This window comes from Diabrotica virgifera, chromosome 5, assembly GCF_917563875.1.
Source record: "Diabrotica virgifera virgifera chromosome 5, PGI_DIABVI_V3a".
NCBI classification, from domain to species: Eukaryota; Metazoa; Arthropoda; class Insecta; order Coleoptera; family Chrysomelidae; genus Diabrotica; species Diabrotica virgifera.
The window spans coordinates 225,724,260-225,747,411 of NC_065447.1; the positions used below are offsets into that span (position 1 = coordinate 225,724,260).

The window sequence follows — 23,152 nt, forward strand, 5'->3', positions numbered from 1 at the left end:
CGAGTTTTTATATTTTTTACGATTATTTTTTAAATTTCCCATTATAACTTTTTTTTTCTACATTTAGGTATATATTATAATAAAAAAGAAAGCTTATTCTGTTTACTTTAAAATGGTGTATTACAAAAAATTCTAGGATTATTTTTGAATAAGATATGGTTTTTCAAAATGTAATAAGTACTTGCATCGATTTTTGATTTTAGGATTATTTTTTAATTTTCTCATTACAACTTTTTTATGTGATTGTGTGTTATGATTGAATCTTATTTTTTAGAGGTACCTAATACTTTGGATCCACTTGACTCGGCCGGGCAAACTTCAAAGTATGGATTAATTCCAATATTTACTGTCAAAGCTCCTGCACCACAAGCTTTGCTTGAAAAAATAGCATGTAAATGTACCAAAGGATGTACAAAAAACTGCGGTTGTAGGAAGATAGGAATTAGTTGTTCAATATTCTGCAAAGGGTGCATGTGCATGGGTACTAATTGTGTGAACTCTAAGATAACTGAGGTGTCAGAGGAAGATATTGAAGCTAATGCTAACGAAGAGATGGAATTTGGTTTTGAAAATTTTTTAAATGTCAACGTTTAAATAATTATAACTAAAGTGATGTTTTCTAAGACTAATGTTTATGTAATTTTTGTAAAAGAAATAATTTTGAATAATACAGTTAAAAAAATATCAAAGAATCACTCGGTTTCCATTATTTAAATATAGATGATACACCATTTTAAAGAAACGAAAATAATCCCTCTTTATTGAGCAATATATAGTATATTCACTTACAAGAAAAAAATTATAATGAGAAATTTAAAAAATAATCCTAAAATCAAAAATCGTTGCAAGTACTTATTACATTTTGAAAAATAATATCTTATTCAAAAATAATCCTAGAATTTTTTGTAATACACCATTTTAAAGTAAAGAAAATAAGCTTTTTTTATTATAAAATATAATATATACCTAAATGTAGAAGAAAAAAAGTTATAATGAGAAATTTCAAAAATAATCGTAAAAAATGTAAAAAATAATATTTTTTATATTAGGTATTATATAATATAATATTATATTATATATACTATATATAATATAATATTATATAATATATAATATATAATATATTATATAATAATATTATTTTATTTTTATATTATATTACAAAAATCGTTAAAAGTATAAAACCTTGAAAAACCATAATCTCTTTCGAAAAGAAAAAGTCGTACAACGTTATACAGTAGACCATTTTAAAGGTAATTCATTTCTGTTCCTATTACGTGTCCATTGCATATACCTAAAGTTACGTAGAAAAAAGTTACAGAACAATATTTGCGAAATAACAAGGAAAATTGCCCAAAATTGCTGTGAGTGGCGAACTTTGAAAAATCATATTTCAAAAACTATAAATCCTAATGACCTCTACTAAACAACAATTTAAAGAAGAAATATGTAGATTTTTTTTCTGTAAAGCAATGTTTATACCTATATCCTCGTGGACAAAAGTTATGGGACAAAAAACAAAATTTCTTTCTTTTGGGATTCTTTGTGCTTTTTCTTTTGAATATATTTTTGTAAAAAAAAGTATCATTGACTTTAAAAAGTGATATGTAGATAGGAAATTTAACCAGGAACAATTTTTATGTAGACGTGTTTGTACCAAAAGTTCATAGAACTCACCCTAATGTAACCTGTGCCCAGGGACTAATTCACCCATTTCTCAAAAACGCACCCCTTTAAATGGTAGCACTCAGCGGTTTTTTCATATATAGATGTCCATTGACCATATGAAATAATAAAACCCCGTTAACGTTATAGTTTCTTTTAGCTATCTTATTTTGAATATAATCAATAGCCTATTATTTATACTGGATCATAAAAAATGCTCTTTTTATATTTTATAAATAAAAAATAAGTCTGGCTAATTGGTTTATGCCAAAGCCTATTATAAATAAAAAAAAATATCAAAATAAAACTTTATTGTTACCATTTTTCTGGTAACACCTTCGTTACTTCTAAAATTTGCAAGCCAAGCTAATTCCGGAGTAAAGAAGGGTGAGGGAAATCTAATAATTGCAATTTCACTTCTCGCCTTTCCATCGCGGAAATTTCCAACGAAAAATGGTCCCCATACTCAGTTAGGAGTAAAACTAACAGGAATAAATAATCATTTCGTTGCAAAACAACACCAAAAGCCGTCTTATATTTCAGTTCGTTCAGAGAGAGTCATAAACACTCTAACCGGTTTCAAACCTTCTTAGGTTATCATCAGAGAATGTATATATGACTATAATATAGTCTGAACCAACTAAAGCATATCGGGCTGTTAGTATCGAATCACAACGAGACGGCCTCTAAACGAACTGAAATATAAGACGGCTTTTGGTGTATTTATATCAAAAATAACAATTTACATATGAGTTTTCAAGCCACGAACATGAGTATTTTCGCATTTTTCAGATTTTAAATCGGTCATAACTCGAATACTATTAACTTTAGAGAATATTACAAGAAACAATTTTTGCCCAAAAAGTTTTTCGAACGGCCCCCTTATGATTTGTTTAAATGGGACATTTTTGTAAAGGAATCCGCAAAGAAACCGAATCAGAAATGTTTTTATCTGGAAGCGGTTTCACAACATCGACTAAAATGTAGTAAAGGAATATCAAGCAAATTTGTTGGTTATATTTTCTTATTATGTTAAAATCGATACAAGTTCAAATAGAATGTATTTTGAAAAATCTAAGCTTTTAGGAAGCAAAGAGATAAAGTAAAACATAGAAATATAAATTTAAGTAAGAAATATTCAAACATAATAATCAAACGACACCATAAAACTTGTTGAAACACATTAGAAAAAACTTAAATCAGGTGAAAATAAATGAATATACATATAAAATATAAATGTACATATTAACTATTTTGATTGAGAAGTAAGCCACAATTAAATTGAAAAAATAATTTTATCAACGTTTCGACGCCCAAATCGGATGTCGTTGTCACAATAATTGTATTTTGACAACGACATCCGATTTGGGCGTCGAAACGTTAATAACATTATATTATCATCCGATTTGGGTGTCGAAACGTTAATAAAATTATTTTTTCAATTTAATTGTGGCTTACTTCCCAATCTTCTTCCTCTTTTTGCATAGACATGACTCTGTCTGTGTTTTCAATGTGCCTCTAGTAAGTTGTCGTTCCATCGTTTTCGTGGTCTTCCCACTGATCGTCTTCCTATTGGGGAACCGTCTCTTGCTGTCCTGACTATCCTATTTGTTGTCATTCGGCTTATGTGGTCATTCCATTCTATTCTTCTGTTTCTTACCCAGTTATTAATGTTATACACCTTGCATCTCCGTCATATATCTGTACTTCTAGCTCTGTCCCATAGAGTCTTACCATCGATTTTTCGAAGGGTTTTCATCTCCGCTGTTTCGAGCAATCTTTTTGTCCTCTCTGTGTCGGGTCGTGTTTCTGCCGCGTATGTCATTATTGGTCTGATGACTGTTTTGTAAATTCTGCCTTTCATTTCTTTTCCGATATTTTTATTTCTCCATATTGTGTCATTCAGGCAACCTGCGGCTCTGTTTGCTCTATTCACTTGATCTTCCACTTCTGTTTCGAGCCTTCCGTAGCTAGATAGTGTCGCCTAGGTGATGCCTAGGTATTTAAACTCCATCACTTTTTCTATTATCTGACCTTCCAGCTCCAATTTACATCTTATTGGATCTGCTGTTATAACCATGCATTTTGTCTTTTGTGAGGAAATTAACATGTTAAATTTTCTGGCGATTATGTTGAATTGGTGAAGCATACGATGTAAATAATCTTCACTTTGAGAGATTAGTATTGTGTCGTCCGCATAGCAGATTATTTTAAGTTGTTTTTCTTCCTTTGGTATCCTTTTTTAGTTCTTACTTTTTTTATTATTTCGTCCATGATCAGGTTGAACAATAAAGGACTCAAGGAATCCCCCTGTGTTATCCCATTATATATATATCGGTTTTAAAACGTTCTCCTACGTCTTCCGATGCCTAGTCGCCATTCACTTCGGTCCATCCAAAGGTCTTCATCCAATTCTCTTTCTCTCATTTCTCGATTTATGCCTTCTCTCCAACTCAGGCGGGGTCTTCCTCTTTTTCGTCTACCATGAGGGGTCCACGTTAGGATTTGTTTCGGGAGTCGTTCTTCGGACATTCTTTGTACGTGTCCATACCATCTAAGCTGTTTGGTACTAATGTCATCTACTATTGTGTGTTTCACATTCATTATTTCCCTAATTCTGTTGTTGGTTACCCTTTCTAATCTTGATTTTCCTGCTGAGCGCCTCCAGAAATCCATTTCTGTTGCTTCAAGTTTTCTCTTGTATCTTTCTTTTATTTGCCATACTTCACTGCTGTAAGTGATTATACTCTTAACAATTGTATTGTATATTCTATGTTTGTTGTTGTTTGATATTGACTGGTCCCAGAGGATGCTATTGAGAAGGGTAATTGCTTTTCTTCCCTGGTTGTTTCTTTCTTCTATCGTCCGGTCTACGCTTCCTTCTTGTGTGATGGTCATACCAAGGTATTTATATGCGTCGCAATGTTTAATAATTTCGCCATTCCCCAGTGTAAGGTTATCCCATTGCCGGCTTCAATTGGGTCAGTTAATTCATCGTCCACTTTTACTTTTATTGTATTGTTCTGGTAGATGTTTTCGATCGTTTTAATTATTCCTAGAGGTACCTCTCTCGAGTATAACAAATGGATAACGTCCTTTAATGGGACCCTGTCAAATGCTTCCTTAAGGTCCACGAAATATAAATGCCGGTTTGTTGTATTCCAACGATTTTTCTTGAACTTGCCTCATAAATATAGCGTCAGTGCATGACCCTCCCGACCTAAAACCTTGTTGTTCTTCTGCTAATGTTATAATCTCATTCAATTTGTTTGTTATCACTTTGGTTGTTAATTTTAATGTTGTGTTTAATAAGTTAATTCCTCCGTAATTCTCCGGGTTCGATTTGTCTCCTTTTTTGAAGAGAGGTATTAGGATGCTTGATCTCCATTCTTGTGGTATTCTGTTTTGTTCTATTATTTTTTGTATTAGTTTTAATAGTTGTTTACTTAGATCTTGCCCTCCGTACTTTAGGAGTTCGTTCGATATTCTGTCCTCTCCTGAAGATTTTCTATTTTTTAATTTTCTTAATGCTTCCTTTACCTCTCTCTCCTCGATGTTTATTTCTTCGTTTGTTGTAACTGCAGGTGTTGGTGGTTCATTATCGTCGCCTTTAGCAAATAAAGATCGGAAGTAGTCTGCCCATGTTTCCTTCTGAATGTGTTTTGCTTTTATTAATTCGTTCATCTCCTTTCTTTGCCCTCTGATCATTCTCCATACTTCTTGTGTTCCGTAGAAGTCGTGTTCCATCTGCTTTGAGAAACTCTACCAGTGCTCCCTTTTTATTTGCCTCACTAAAGTATTCGTTTCGTTTCTGATTCGTTTGTAGTTTGTAGTAAAATAGTTAATTATAAAAATGCCACAAGGAAATAGCTTCAGAAAAACATAAATGTAAGATATATTCATGTTGATAGTCAAAAATGTTTTTATTCATATTTTTTATTAAATCTGTTAGGAGACCGAATATACAGTTGCGTCCATGGTTCTTTACCCGTGCGTCCTTAATACCTGACGAGTTAAAATACATACTTTTATCTAGCATCATTCTCTTCCACCATGAAACTAAAGACAAACCAATTACCGCCTGTTATTACAAAACAGTTGTTTTCACAACTAATTTTATACTGGAGTTGGAAATTTTATGGTAAGTGTACTTTATTTTGCCATTCATTTACATACAAAGTTAACCTCATTCACACAGTTAATGAATGGTTTTGTTTAAGTTTCCGCAAAAATAAAAGAAATGACAAAATATTATATTTTTTTCATATATTGCTTACTTATTAATCACTAATGATATTAAAAAATATATTAAACTACTTCAAATGCAGCTGTAAATCAGCACCATAATTTTAAAGCAAAACTAACATTTTACATTCAATTTATGTGATAACGTCAAATTTTATAATTAATCCGTGATCGGAGCAGTAGCCACTTTCTGTCACTGCTGTTGCGTGGAGTAAATTTCCGACTTATTTCGTATGCTAAATGATGACGCATGGGTAAAGAACCATGGATTCAACTGTAAACAGTGGAAAAAGAATTTCCGATAATTTTAATAGCTTTACCTCTGCAATGGCTTGTTGTAAATCGCACTGGTAAAAAGATACTAACTGACGTTGTTTGTAATGCCACGGATTTCTTTCGACGTACAGACTAGTAACAGCTCCAACAAGAGCTATTTGTGATTCTATGGATATCTTACTTGTTGTATCTTCAAGCAATCCTCTGGCTTGCATCGTTATGTAATCTTGGTTGTTGTATTTAGGCCGGTACTTCATTTGCGCTAACAATTCTCTTTAAAAATAATATATACATTTTAACAATGAGAATTTTGGAAAATCTTTTAATACGATCATTACAATGCTATATTTGATCAATGTTGTTACATGGGACTGAGATCTGGACGTCAAAGGCTGATAGGAATCAACTACCTAGAGGCTTTTGAGATGTGGTTGCATATAATAATGCTCCGAATATCCTAAACAGAGGTGTTGTTCAATATATTGTTAGAAAAAACCCTACAAGAGGCACACATAAACAGGTCTGGCCTCGTATATTCCAAAAATCACCAGTGCCTAGCATTTGCAGACGATATTGTGATCATAGCCAGAAGTAAAACATAATTAAGAGATACGTAAGAAGATTGAAAGAAAAAGCAGATAACAAGGGCTTGTATATTAATAAAACGAAAACCAAATATATATACAGTAGGAAAAATGAAAGAATACCCATGAACGAACATATAAAACACGCTGTATTTTCCTGTCGCCGTGTCACACAAAAAATTGTCCAGCGCAAGTACATGTAAGAATTATTATTACATGTACTTGCATTGGACAATTTTCTTTGTGACACGGTGACAGGAAAATACAGCGTGTTTTATATGTTCGTTCATGGGTATTCTTTAATTTTTCCGACTATATATATATATATATATATATATATATATATATATATATATATATATATATATATATGTTCGGAAAGATTTCCGCGGTCAGGTAAATGAAAATTACTAAGTTCTCGGGAAGAACCGCGTTGAGAATTTATAACTCGACGTTTCGGCACCCTTTTTGGAGCCATTATCAAGAGGGGTATGGTTCCGTTCGAGTTCGGGGTCTCAATCTGCCTACTCCCCTCACTCGTGACGTACCAGTAGTGTCTTGTTCTCTAGGAGAACGGTCAAGCGGCACTGAGGTCTCAATCTGCCTACTCCTCAGTGTCGAGTGACGACCTGTCTTCGCCTGTGTAGCTCCTTTTATACTCTCAGTGCGCGCGGGAACTGTATGCGCGGGAGAGGCCTGAGTGGGATCGACTGACGTGGGGATTCGCCGAAGCAGCGGTCGCCATGTTGCCGGCAGTCTTTTGGCGTCATCGCGTGTGTTTAGGCTGTGAGGGCGTTTTTCAATTTCGATGGCTTCACGGATGATTCTCGATTTTAAGGAGCGGACAGGGGCGATGGTTTTTGCTTTCTCGAAATCTATTTGGTGACCTGTCTGAATATGATGTTGGGCAAGGGCTGAAGTAGTGTCGGAATGTTTTACAGATATGGAATGTTCGTAGATACGGTTTTGGATTCGTCGGTTTGTCTGTCCTATGTATGTCCGTGGGCAACTGGAACAAGGTATCTCGTAGACACCATGGTCTTCATTGGGGATTTGGTCTTTTACGGATCTGACAAGATTGCACAACTTGGAGTGAGTAGTGAAGACGGTTTTGATATTTAGAGGGGTAAGAATTCTACTAATCTTGTCAGTGACACCTTTGATAAAAGGTAGAAAGATTTTGGGTTGATCGGGCGGCAAGTTTTCTTTATTAGATGGAATGGGATTTAGATGTTTCTGAATGCTCCTATTGATTTGGGTTTTATGGTAGCCGTTTTGTAAGAGTGTTTGCCTTATTGAATTTATTTCAGATGGTCTGTGATTGTCGTCACTAAGCCTTATAGAGCGAGAAACAAGAGTGTTGACAACTGAACTGAGTTGGGCGGGGTGATGATGTGACTGGGCATTGAGATACCGATTTGTATGGGTGGGTTTTCGGTACACGGAATAGGAAAAACTGTGAGGTGGCTGTTTTTGAATAAGTACATCAAGGAATGGTAAAGACTCCTCAGACTCAACTTCCATCGTGAATTGAATACTGGGGTGTATTCCATTCAGGTGGGAGAGGAAGAGATCTAACGTATCTTTACCATGGGGCCAAATGACAAAAGTGTCATCAACGTACCGTAACCAGCAAGTGGGTTTGAGATTTGATGATGACAGGGCTATTGTTTCGAAATGCTCCATGTAGATATCAGCTATTACGGGAGAGAGAGGGGATCCCATTGGGGCACCTTTGATTTGACGGTAGAATTGATTTTGGAATGAAAAGTATGTGTTAGACATGCAATGTTTTATAAGAGATAATGTGTCTTGGGGGATTTGATGTTTGGAGTCCAAGATGGAAATGGTTTCATCAATAGGAATGTTGGTGAATAAAGAAACAATGTCAAAACTGACTAGAATATCTGAGGATGAGATAGAAATATTTTTCAGAAGATCAATGAAATGGAAAGAATTTTTGACGAATGACAAGGCGTTTTCGGCTAGTGGTTGTAGGGATGAGGCGAGATGTTTTGCCAATTTCTGAGTGGGGCAATTGTATGCACTGACGATGGGTCTTAGAGGAACGTTGGGCTTATGAATTTTTGGAAGTCCGTATATTCTTGGAATTCGGGACGATTTTTCTCTGGGTGTAAGAGATTTTTTTGATGTCTGGACCACGTTCAGTGTTCTGATGTCTTGTTCAGATGTTTTGATGTTTTGATGTTCAGATGTTCAGATGTTTTGATGTCTCATTCCACCCGCCGCAACTTAGACACAACAAATTCCCGACTTTTCAAAACCTACAATGATATCCACTCTCACAATATACATCCATTATTATGGGACACTTTCGATCGCCTTTCTCATCAAAAAGCTCAACACATTTCTGACACCAAAACCCAAACCCAGACACGCAAACTAGCCACACTCATCGCTCATCAAAATCCACAGCCACCTTCAAATCAACAACCTTCTACTGTTGTACGCAATTTCTCAGATGTTAACATATCCGATTCAGCTACCAAAGCTCTGTCTAAAGGCTTCAATTTTTCTGTCACTCCTCTTTCAATCCCAACGGAGAAAATTATTTGTCAAACTGAAGAAGCTATTTCTCATCTTCCTTCCGACCAAGCCGAAATTGCCAGACAAGATGTCGCCAGAATTCTCCGTACTTCCAAACCCCCACCGACAAATATCAGTCTTTCAGAAAGACGTGCCCTTAAAGAACTCTACAACAACCCTGACATCGTCATCCTTCCGGCAGACAAAGGTAATGCCACCGTCATTCTCAACACTTCTAATTATTTCGACAAAATGTCCGAACTTCTTAATTCTACAGAATACAAACGAGTCCCAAACGATCCCACTACCTATCTAGAAAAAACGACCAAATCTATCATAAATAAGTCCACTCTACCTCCAGACATCAAAAAATCTCTTACACCCAGAGAAAAATCGTCCCGAATTCCAAGAATATACGGACTTCCAAAAATTCATAAGCCCAACGTTCCTCTAAGACCCATCGTCAGTGCATACAATTGCCCCACTCAGAAATTGGCAAAACATCTCGCCTCATCCCTACAACCACTAGCCGAAAACGCCTTGTCATTCGTCAAAAATTCTTTCCATTTCATTGATCTTCTGAAAAATATTTCTATCTCATCCTCAGATATTCTAGTCAGTTTTGACATTGTTTCTTTATTCACCAACATTCCTATTGATGAAACCATTTCCATCTTGGACTCCAAACATCAAATCCCCCAAGACACATTATCTCTTATAAAACATTGCATGTCTAACACATACTTTTCATTCCAAAATCAATTCTACCGTCAAATCAAAGGTGCCCCAATGGGATCCCCTCTCTCTCCCGTAATAGCTGATATCTACATGGAGCATTTCGAAACAATAGCCCTGTCATCATCAAATCTCAAACCCACTTGCTGGTTACGGTACGTTGATGACACTTTTGTCATTTGGCCCCATGGTAAAGATACGTTAGATCTCTTCCTCTCCCATCTGAATGGAATACACCCCAGTATTCAATTCACGATGGAAGTTGAGTCTGAGGAGTCTTTACCATTCCTTGATGTACTTATTCAAAAACAGCCACCTCACAGTTTTTCCTATTCCGTGTACCGAAAACCCACCCATACAAATCGGTATCTCAATGCCCAGTCACATCATCACCCCGCCCAACTCAGTTCAGTTGTCAACACTCTTGTTTCTCGCTCTATAAGGCTTAGTGACGACAATCACAGACCATCTGAAATAAATTCAATAAGGCAAACACTCTTACAAAACGGCTACCATAAAACCCAAATCAATAGGAGCATTCAGAAACATCTAAATCCCATTCCATCTAATAAAGAAAACTTGCCGCCCGATCAACCCAAAATCTTTCTACCTTTTATCAAAGGTGTCACTGACAAGATTAGTAGAATTCTTACCCCTCTAAATATCAAAACCGTCTTCACTACTCACTCCAAGTTGTGCAATCTTGTCAGATCCGTAAAAGACCAAATCCCCAATGAAGACCATGGTGTCTACGAGATACCTTGTTCCAGTTGCCCACGGACATACATAGGACAGACAAACCGACGAATCCAAAACCGTATCTACGAACATTCCATATCTGTAAAACATTCCGACACTACTTCAGCCCTTGCCCAACATCATATTCAGACAGGTCACCAAATAGATTTCGAGAAAGCAAAAACCATCGCCCCTGTCCGCTCCTTAAAATCGAGAATCATCCGTGAAGCCATCGAAATTGAAAAACGCCCTCACAGCCTAAACACACGCGATGACGCCAAAAGACTGCCGGCAACATGGCGACCGCTGCTTCGGCGAATCCCCACGTCAGTCGATCCCACTCAGGCCTCTCCCGCGCATACAGTTCCCGCGCGCACTGAGAGTATAAAAGGAGCTACACAGGCGAAGACAGGTCGTCACTCGACACTGAGGAGTAGGCAGATTGAGACCTCAGTGCCGCTTGACCGTTCTCCTAGAGAACAAGACACTACTGGTACGTCACGAGTGAGGGGAGTAGGCAGATTGAGACCCCGAACTCGAACGGAACCATACCCCTCTTGATAATGGCTCCAAAAAGGGTGCCGAAACGTCGAGTTATAAATTCTCAACGCGGTTCTTCCCGAGAACTTAGTAATTTTCATATATATATATATATATATATATATATATATATATATATATATATATATATATATATATATATAACAATTTTGAGTTTCGGTGGGTTGGAGTCAATAAAAGGGCTACTAGAAGACTATTTTTTAATTACTCAAGCTTTCGAATGTGTTTACATTCATTTTCAAGAGCTAAAAAGTAACTGATAAAGTGGAACAAAGATCATGTAAAAATACAACTTACCAGATAAATCTAGATTGGTAATTAAACTTGCTTACATAAATAAATACAAATAAGAGAAAAAATGTTAATAATCATCAAATGAATTCTTCCCAGACTGAATATTATAAAATAACTGCCAAAAGATTTAAATTTTTTTTTGAATTTTGAATTTGAAATTATTTGTATTTATTTATGTAAGCAAGTTTAATTACCAATCTAGATTTATCTGGTAAGTTGTATTTTTACATGATCTTTGTTCCACTTTATCAGTTACTTTTTAGCTCTTGAAAATGAATGTAAACACATTCGAAAGCTTGAGTAATTAAGAGTCTATCTAGTCTTCTAGTAGCCCTTTTATTGACTCCAACCCACCGAAACTCAAAATTGTTTTATCCAAACAAGTCAACAAAATACTTCTTTTTTCTTTACTATATATATATATATATATATATATATATATATATATATATATATATATATATATATATATATATATATGGAATAGACAGACGAACCGTTCATTAATGGACAGTACCTCACGCTGACTACATCAAAGAAAAAACAGTAAAATCCTTTATAAAAGGTATATTTAAAATCCCTCAAAAGGGCTACATCAAAATCACAACATAACTAGTTTTCGACTGGTTTACCAGTCATCATCAGTGCTTACGCGCAATGTACATTCTAACCACCAAGATATTATTTAACGAAAATATGTGGGTCAAAGCCCAGTAAAAGTAGTCCGTCAAGGAAACATTGGTTTAAAATGCTACATTAAGCGTGGATGTTTAAAATATTTTGCTAATCTGCCCCAGGTAACATCTGAGCTTTGGATTTGACTTGTTCACATAGTGAAAGTATGACAGCAAGTGACTTGCTGACTTATAAAGGATTTTACTGTTTTTTGTATTACATGGTATACAGCCAACTACAGGAAAACTTTTTCCTTGTGGATTTTTTATCAAAGAAAAAAACCTACAAATTTGAAAAAGTCAACAAATTTGAATACCTGAGAGCTATATTCTCGTGCGAACATGGTAACAGTGAGGAGATAAAAAAAGAGTTATGGCTAGGAATCGTTGTCTACATGCCTTAAATAGAGTGCTGAGAAGTACCCACATATCTAGAGGTGTCAAAATCAGAATCTACAAAACCGTAATCAGACCTGTAGTCACATATGCGAGTGAAACATGGACACTAACAGCAGCACAACAGTTGAAATTTCAGATATGGGAACGAAAAGTGTTAGAAGATATCAGAAGATTAAAAGTGACCAACTGACCAAACGAATGGAGAAGAACAGTTAACCAAGCCGTGGGCCTCCTAGGTCTGTAGTGCTAATGTATTATTATTATACCCTGAACAGCGATACACACCAACGAAGCTGTATTAACTAAAGCAAATACCATTCGTGAGTTATTAAAAACTATTAAAATAAGAAAAAAATCAGACCTAGAGCATGTTCTAAAGGAGACCGGTACATAATTCTTCAGTTCATCATGAAAGGTAAAATCTAGAGCCGCAGAGGAAATGGAAGGAAGCAGATGTCATGACTTAAGAACATTAGCGATTGGACAGGAATCCTGAGTGCAGAGCAACTATTCTGATTATCTGAAGACCGTGGACAATTCCTCGATGTAATTGCCAACGTTAGGGGACCTAATGTGGTACCGAAAGAAGAAGAAGGTCTCCAATCCTACAGAACACGCCTGATTTTGTTAACTGTAAGACATAAGGAAGCAAGACTGTAGTGATGTTGAAAAAGTAACTATTCATTACAAAGTACTCGTTACTTACGAATACCGAAAGTAACGATTACTATACAGAGAGGCAAATCGTTACTTCGATTACTCTGATTACTTCGTTACTTTGTACCAATCGTATCAGAGCTAGTAACGACTATTGTATCTACTTTGATTACTCTGATTACTTTGTTACTTCATACCAATCGTATTAGATCGAGTAGCGACTATTATATCTACTTTGATTACTCTGATTACTTCGTACCAATCGTATCAGAGCGAGTAACGACTATTATATCTACTTTGATTACTCTGATTACTTCGTACCAATCGTAACAGAGCGAGTGACGACTATTGTATCTACTTTGATTACTTTGATTACTCTGATTACTTCGTACTTCGTGAAGGTCGTTATTATATCGGAATACCTATACAAAATACCTACCTACTGAGAAATACGATTCTCGATATGATTACCGGTACTCAAATGCAAAAGTAACAAGAGTAATCATAGTAATCAAATCATTTTTATTCCTTAAACAGAACGGTGAAGGTCGTTGTTATATCGGAATACCTATACAAAATAGCTACCTACTGAGAAATACGATTCTAGATATGATTACCGGTACTCAAATATAAAAGTATCAAAAGTAATCATAGTAATCAAAGTAACGAATACTGTAAATGTAACCAATACTCGAAAGTAACTATAATCAACATCACTACAAGACTGCAGTACTGCCAAGAACGTGATAAGTGGGACCAAAAATGAAACTGGATCATATTTCTTCTTCTTCTTTAGGTACCGTCTCTTGTGGAGGTTGGCGATTACTTCTGCTAATTCATCTCTATTTTGGGCTTTCGTTATTAGCCCGGAAACAGACGAGCCACTCTACAGCGCTACTCTGTGGCGCCACAAAGTGGCTTAGACAGTCGATTTTGTAGCGCTAACGATTTTGTAGTGGATGTCACTAGCAGCGAGGATCGGCGACAGTGGGCTGGCCACTGACGCTCCTGTGGAATGGCACGTTTAATTTACATAAGAATTTACGGCTAATCATCGAAAGCTACATTGTGGCGCCACAGAGTAGCGCTGCAGAGTGGTTCGTCTGTTTCTGGGATAAAGGTTCTTATGTGTACTTACTCTGGAGGTATTTTTAACCAAGGTTCGAAAATGCAATTGACAGACAGAAATTCTTCGATTTTTCGTTGTTCTTCTACCCACGCTAAGCGCCTGATAGATGCTTCGTTTCTTGGAAGTAAAGTGTAGATAGTTGCTATGGTTTTCTGGAAAATTCCTCGAACTACTTTCCCTCGCACTCCCATAGGATCCCAATATGTTTTCTAAACAGTAAAAATTATTATTACTACAAAAATTGTCAAACTGATAAGCAAAGTTATTACAAAATACAAGGTTGGGCTAAAGTATGGAACCAACTAAATATATTTGAAACGAAAAAGACGCCATTTATAAAACTTTGCAGCAAATATAATGACACAAGACATTATGTCGCCATATTTTTGTCACTAGTCTACTTCCGGTTTCACCGAAAATACTCTCAACCTATTTAATTTAAATGGGGCACTATATTTTGCAGATTTTAAAAGAACTTGTTACTCCCAATTCGCAGTAAGAGATGATAAAGCAATGCGAATTCAAATAAACCCAGAACAAATAGCTAGTATGGAAAGAATATTATGAGAACTTTGATACCGAAATGATAAAGGAAGAGAACGTACCTAATAAATTAAGGCGAAGAAAACACAGACATAGACCAAATAAGTAGAAAAGAAATAATAGGATTATCAAACATAAAAATTGGCAAGGCAGGTGGAGATGATGAAATTGAACCAGAAATGGTAAAATACATGGGAGAAGACGGAATAAACTGGCTATGGAAAATATGTATTGTTATATTCCTATCTGACATGAGAAATAAAAGACTATATTTATATTTAAAATTCAAATTAAAATAAAAATTTTCATATTTCTCAACCACGAGCATATAAATTTTGAACACCCTGTATAAGACAAATTTTGTAAAAATAGTTATAGCTAGTTTTAAGAAAGTGTTTTCGCAGAAGTGTTTACTAGGGTGCTGGTTTTAAGAAAGTGTTCTTTGAACTGTTTATCAAAACCACGGACATTATATTTTACTAAACAAAAGAATAGGTCATTAAGTTTTTCAAGATATGCGGGTAGGTAATTCATTAGCCGTACGGTACATAATAGATAGTTAAAATATACCTGTGTATTAAGATTCTTAAACATAGATAAAAATATGATTAGTGTAGGAAATAGAATTAAAATAGTCGGAATAATATTTTTTCTTGAAAATCCATAAAGACATGTTTAGAAAAAGGAAAGAGTTTTTTGGTAAATACGTCATGATTGAAAGTTATTTTGATTGGTTGGAAAATTAATTCTGGAGGGGAACGATTTGGAAGGATGAGAATGAATGAGGAGAGAAGGTCAGTCTGTTTTGTTGGATCGAAAGGAAGAGTCCAGTTTGAGGGTAGTGTACAAAGAAAAGTAAAACGCCGGTTGGTTTTTGGAAAAGTGACAAGCATAATATCGTGGAACGAGTAATAACGAGGCCAAGTCGAGAGATGATATAACTCATTGGGTCTAAAGTACCCAGTGTTTGTTTTAACTGTTTCAAAAAGTTGGAATACTGCATCAGGAGAAAGCCGGAACGAGTACTGTACGAGGCATAGTGAGAAAAGGGAGAACGAGTTTGCAGAGGAGCAGGGACATTATTGGAAAACGTGGACGAGTTTCTTTGAATCGCAACACCAGCAAAGAAGGAAACGTGTTTTGTGTGAAGACATTGTCGAATCATCAGCAAAGGTCAGTTTTATTTTTTGTTGAGACATGAATGTATGGTTTTGCGTATTTGCGTATTAGATACCACAGTGCATATTGAACTACACATTTCACTATTATAAAATCATCAAACCTCAATCAATTTTGTTACTTATAAATCATTATAGTTGGATTTTTTTATACAATAATATTGATAAAATAAATTTTTTTTATATCAAAAAAATTTGAACAGGTAGAACATCCTGTATAGCAGAGGTAGAGAGATTCGTAGTTAATTATTAAAAAAAAAAACAAATTTATAGACAAAAAGAAATAAGATTCCTATTTTCATAATTGTTTGATAAAATAAGGATAGAAGAATAAATAAAATTTGCAATATTAAACATATATTTCCGTTAGATAAAATAAACGACTTTTATAATTTCTAATTGAAATTCATAGTATTATTTTATTCTCTTTTATCTATCCCTATTAGGAAGCCACTGAGAAATATTTTGAAGCCACCAAAGTAAGTATTGATAGCATAATTTATCCCTGAGATTTGCAATGTATTTATGTTTGTTTTGTTTGATTAATGAGATAATTAATTGATTAATTAATCAAAGTAGATCATAATAAAGCTGCGTGGGAGAAACAAACAATCCCAATAAACTGGCAGAACAACATCATCGTACCAATATACAAAAAAGGAGAACATGTAAACTGCGATAACTATAGAGCTATGTCTGTCATCGGTATGTTTTAAAATATATACTAAAAAATAGAGAAGAGATCAAGACAAGAAGTAGAAATTAAATTGGGAGACGAACAAGCCGTATTTAGACCAGGAAGACAAAAAACTGACAACATACATATTATATCATTAGGAACCTAATGAAAAGAAGCAAAAACGCGGTGAGTAAACTGGTATTAGCATTCATAAACGTAAGAGCAGCATTTGATACGATAGAAAGACACATTATAGGGGAGAGGAGGACACAGAGGAGTACAGCAGGGATGTCTCTTGTCGTCTCTGCTTTTCAACGTTTACTGCGAAATAATTTTCAGAGATGATGTTTCTGAAAAACAGAAGGAACAATTGTGAACGGTGAAGTCATGAATAATTTGCGATATGCGGACGACACAGTACTCCTAGCTTATACTCAAGAAGATCTACAAACATTACTTGATAGTGTCGTTGAAAGTTGTAAAGAAGCAAGTCTGGATCTGAACATACGGAAAACAAAAATACTCGTAATAAGTAAATAACAGAATATAAAACCCTCTATATATATAAATAATACCAAACTTGAGCAAGTTGATCAAATTGTTTACCTTGGATATCAGTTAAATTGTAATGCAGATAGTCATGGCGAAATTAGATCTAGGATAGAGCAGACCAGAGTACCAGAGTCGCTTTTAGAAGGATATCCAAGGTATTGTGTAACAGAGATCTAAAATTGGCACTGAACACCCGCCTACTTCGCTCCTACGTGTTCTCGGTCTTACTTTATGGTGTCGAATCTTGGACTGTAAATAAAATCGATCTAAATCGCCATGAGGTTTTCGAAATGTGGTGCTATAGAAGAATTTTAAAAGTTTCTTGGGTGGAGAAGATTCGAAACTCCACAATACTAGAACGTCTCAACAAGACTACTAAGATTATAAAAAGCATCAAAAAGATAAAGTGGGAGTATTTAGGACATGTACATAGAGCTCCCGAATATAGGTTGCTACAAAATATTATGCAAGGGAAAACAGCAGGCAAACGCAGTCCAAGATGAAAAAGAACTTCATGGTTGAAGAACTTGCGAGATTGGTATTGTGTTAATACAATATTACTATTTAGGGTTACAGTGAATAAAATTAAGATAGCTATGATGGTAAACAACGTTCTGAAAGGACATGGTACATGAAGAAGATACAAATACGCTGGCGTTTTTATTTTGCTGGTTCAATAAGATATACTACTAAGGTTGTAAAAAGAAACAAACAGATTATAAACAATAGAGAGCAGCTACTATTTATTCACCACATAATTTAATGAAATAATTCTATACACACCGTTACATATTGAGAAACTATATTCTGTGCTTCGATTAAGGCTTTCAAATATGTTTCTGTCTTTCTGCATTCTTCTCTATTTTTCGCCTTCCTCTGATTGTATGTATTCGTGTCTAAATAAAATTCCAATAGGTCGATTTTTTCAATATCGGCTGCTCTTAAATTACTAGTAACTAATGATTTTAATGTTGATTGAATACTGTAGAATTCCTCCAAGATTTCGTTTTTTTCTGCTTTACAGAAAGCCTCCTCCTTCAGAACTCTTTCTATTTCATATACCTCTAACCATGTTTTGTTTAGATAGGCACCTAAAACATATACAAATATTATTGGAAAATTATATACAGCGTGTCCCAAAAGTAGCGGAACGGTCGAATATTTCGCGAACTAAACATCGGAGCGAAAAACTGAAAAACACGTTTTCAATAATTTTTAAAAATCTATCCAATGACACCAAACGCAATCCCCCACTCCACCCCCTGGAGGTGGGGCGAGGGTAACTTTAAAATCTTAAGTAGAAACCTTTTCATTGCAGATTTTGATTCCTTATGTAAAAGTAAGCAACTTTTATTTGAGTCATTTTTTCGAATTGTGGATAGATGGCGCTATAATCGGAAAAAACCATTTATTGTAATACCATAGGTAAATTATAAAAACGTTCTAATATCTCGAGAAATACACTTTCAAATGAAAAACCAAAAAAAATGTTTTTAGTATTTTTCAAAAACCTATCAAATAACACCAAATATGACCCTCTACCCCACTCCTACAGGTGGGGGGTAGTTAACTTTAAAATGTTAAATGGCAACCTATATTTTTTATTGCAGATTTGAATTAATCATGAAAAATTGAGCAACATTTATTTAAAACATTTTTTAGAATTGTTGATAGATGGCGCTATAATTGGAAAAAGACTATTTATTAGCGCCATCTATCAACAATTCTAAAAATTATTTTGAACAACTGTTGTTTAATTTTCATGACGAATCCAAATCTGCAATAAAAAATGGGGGTTGCTATTTAATATTTTAGAGTTACCCCCACCTCACCTCCAGGTTGTGGAGTGGGGGGTTGTGTTTGGTACCATTCGATAGGTTTTTGAAAAATATTAAATATGTATTTTATTGTTTTTCCTTTGAAAGTGTATTTCTCGAGATATTAGGCCGTTTCTATTATTTACCTAGGACATCAAGATAAATGATTTTTTTCGATTATAGCGCCATCTATCCATAGTTCAAAAAATGTCTCGAATAAAAGTTACTTACTTTTAAGTAAGGAATTAAAATCTGAAATAAAAACTTGGGGTCTCCATTTAAGATTTCAACCCCCGCCCCACCTCTAGGGGGTAGAGTAGGGGGTCGTGTTTTTGTCATTCGATAGATTTTTGAAAATTATTGAACATGTATTTTTCAGTTTTTCGATACCATGTTTATTTCGAGAAATATTCGACCGTTCCGCTACTTTTGGGACACCCTATATGTATATGTATTGTAATATCTCGTACAAAAACACTAGTAAGCCCAAAAGTAACATTTATTATTCGTCTACATACTAAACTCGACTGGGTGATTATTTACCTGTATAATTAACTAAAATAGAATCTAATAACTACACATGAGCGTCGCGAGTGGGGCTTATAATTACATATGGCCAATACATTACATGTATAAACTGCGCTTCAGAGAAAAAGCGCCACTCACAAAATCTAGTTTTATGTTTTTTATAGTAGGGGAAGAAAGTATGCTAAATGTGCAGTCACTCGAGCGTTATGGGGACCTATTGGGTTGTGAAGAGTAGATCCTAAAACCAAAAAGAGGTAAGTTTTCCATTTTTTAAATTAATTTTTCATTTCCATCAATCGTTTTTTCCGATTATAGCTCAATCTATCCATAATTCGAAAAATGTCTCAAATAAAAGTTACTTATTATTGCGTAAGAAATCCAAATCTGCAATAACAAATGGGGACTCCGATTGAATATTTTAAAGTAACCCCCACCCCTCCTTCGTGGTGGGTTGCGTTTGATGCTATTCGATAGATTTTTCAAAAATACTGAATAAGTGTATTTTGTAGATTTTCGATGTGATGTTCATTTCTTCCAAATTTCGCGGGATTCGTATTTAAAATTTTAAATTTACGCCCCACCCCTCTCCGTGGTTAGTCGTGTTTGGTATCATTCGATAGATTTTTGAAAATATTGAGCACATATTTTTTAGTTTTTCGATCTGTCGTGCATTTCGCGAACTATGTATTCGCTTTTTTGTTAATTAAATTAAATTAAATGAATGATCATGTCTACTTAGAAGCTAGACTGAGCCTGTAAAGAAAATAAACAAATTCGCAAAACGTATTAAACCTTAAATTCTAGAACTCATATACGAATCAACTAAGCTTCGCGAAATGGATTATTTTGAGAACTGTGTAAATTATTGTAGTGTTCCTAAAGAGTTTCTGAGATATCTTAGTGTTACACTGGCTTCCTTACAGTGAAGTTTTCTTAATAACGACAGAAAAATATCGAAATTAGGTTCAGATTGTTCCATTGTCAAAACCGTATTTAGCAAGCCCAAGGACCACTAATCGGCATTTCTACTGTTAGACAAAGGTTAAAAGAACAGAGTTTGACAGCTTGCAATCCAGCAACGGGGCCATTACTTATTGCTGATCTCAAAAGACGCAGCCTTGCTTTTGCCCGTGAACACGCCAATTGGACAATAGATGATTCTAGATAAGTATTGTTTACAAATGAGTGTAGAAGATCCATTTTTGGTAAAGTTAGTCAAAATAAGGTCTACAGAAGGGTCGGAGAACGTTATGCTATGCTGCCTACACTGGGTCACACCGGGTTGCTTTTGGTGTATCCTCAGTAATGATTTGAGCAGGGATTTTTTTGAGGCACACATGGACCTCGTCTTTATTGAGAGTGGAGTATTAACAGTACACCACTTTTCACCAAAGGGGCATCCAAAAAGTTCTGTGCCAAATCGAATGATGAGTGTTATCTAGATCTAGTTGAGTTTCAGATCAATATTATTAAATAATTATTATATATTTATCTTACCTTCCGGTTTAAAACCTAAAGTGGGTCTTCTAAACATCGATGCAAACTTACTCGACGACAATAAGGATTCTTGGTCATACCTCAATGCCTCATCTACTTTAAAATTATTGATTTTGGTACAGCACAATATTTTATCCACTCCCAAACTCACCACATACCTTCCCAGAGCATCGACGTAGGCTTTTTTAACTCCTCCTTGGTATCTGTGATGGGCAACAACGACAGCTATCTGTTTCTCAAATTTTGCATCCCGTACCAATATAAAACCATCGAAGCCCCATGTTATGGTGAAATTATCCATATGTCTAAACTGGTAAGATCGCAACTGATGTCCCGTTTTGATTTCTCTTATCACTTTAGCTGTGCTTTCCTAAAACAAATCGTGGAATATGAAATGGGCACAAAACCTACGTCTCGACATTTGAACACATTTGCTAACACTATTCTCGATAATTCGGTGGAAAATTATGTATTCAAAATAACCAGGCAACCAACTATCCTTAACCTAAAAAAAAACGGCTTCTATCCCCACAAGGACATACACAAGTTCACTTGGCATCAAGATTCAAGACAACTACGATCGATTATAGACTATATTATAATAAAACAATAATCAGAATGGAAAATCTAAGACACAAGGCCTATACAAAGGTGTAGAATGCGGATCTGACCATTATCTACTAATATCTCGATCCCAAATCTCCTTCAAACATGGAATAAATAAAACATCGAAAGAGGAAAAAGAAGAAATAATCAAAGAGTTCAAATTTAAACTAACTGGGGTATATGATGACAGCACCAGGTCCCTACACCAAAACAGACTGGATCAAGAACTTGCACCAAATTAACCAATAGCACCAATACAATATACGACAAAATAACATTTGCGATTAAGGCAAGTGAAACATTAGGCAAGAATGAGATAACAAATACTAGAAAAAATAACAACATAATCTGTATTGAGGTGAAACAATATGCGAGGTTTCAATCCTCCGTACATTTCAACCACGTGGGAAAAGTCCTGTGTTGCCCTGGGTAATTTCCAAGAATATTTGCAACATCACAAAATTTTATTAACAATATGTAGTAATTTATAGTATTTTTCAACATTTAAAGGGTTTTTACCCAAAACATTTTGGTGGCTCAGGCATGCACATTATTTGCTTTTTTAACTCATGATGGATTTTTAATCCTAAAACGTTCTGTGATGTAATGTAACCCTTATTTAGGGACTTTTAAATATAGTATTTTAGACTAGATCCTTTTACAAAGGATCTAGTATTTTTGTCTTTTTATAATTTCCTATTTTTGATTTGTTTTTATACATAACCACCAAGCCATGTTTCCTTTCAATAATATTAATCGTATATGTATGGAGGATCTTTATTTAATTTAACTAATTTCTTTTAATAATAATAATATTCATTTAATCCTTGACATTTGCTCTTTTCTATCTAAAAAAATTTAGTTTTCTGTAATTTTATGGCAACGAAATATTCAAAATTTATATTGTCGCTAACACAAGGTTTCTCCTTTTATTTATTTTTTGGTCATATTTAATATTGAAACATTGCCATTTCATATTGGCAACTTTTCTTTTTCCCCCTCTTTGGGTGGACCATCCGGAACCACGTGGTGTACACAAAAGGGACATAACATGGCCGCTACTAGGGAGAACAACATGCAACTAAACAATTCATACTAATGTCTACGTCCAAGTACAACCACACTACAACTACAGCAAGAAGTTATTTTTTTTAAACTGCATGAAGGCTAAAATCCACTTAACTACAGGAAGCAAACCATATATTATTTTATCATAAGTATGATTTTCACATTTTGTACAGCTTTAGA

The 23,152-nt window shown here is 34.8% G+C and overlaps 1 protein-coding gene across 2 annotated transcripts in view; it reads right to left on the reverse strand.

Moving 5' to 3' along the window:
* Positions 1-23,152, reverse strand: part of LOC126885294 (cilia- and flagella-associated protein 43) — a 132,202-nt gene that overhangs the window by 48,308 nt on the left and 60,742 nt on the right. For both annotated transcript variants that reach the window (XM_050651807.1, XM_050651806.1), the window contains exons 9-12: positions 21,299-21,668; positions 18,240-18,547; positions 14,514-14,713; positions 6,231-6,459 (exon numbers count right to left, since the gene is read on the reverse strand). In XM_050651807.1, coding sequence (XP_050507764.1) covers positions 6,231-6,459; positions 14,514-14,713; positions 18,240-18,547; positions 21,299-21,668 — 1,107 coding nt within the window. The remainder of the gene's footprint in view (positions 1-6,230; positions 6,460-14,513; positions 14,714-18,239; positions 18,548-21,298; positions 21,669-23,152) is intronic.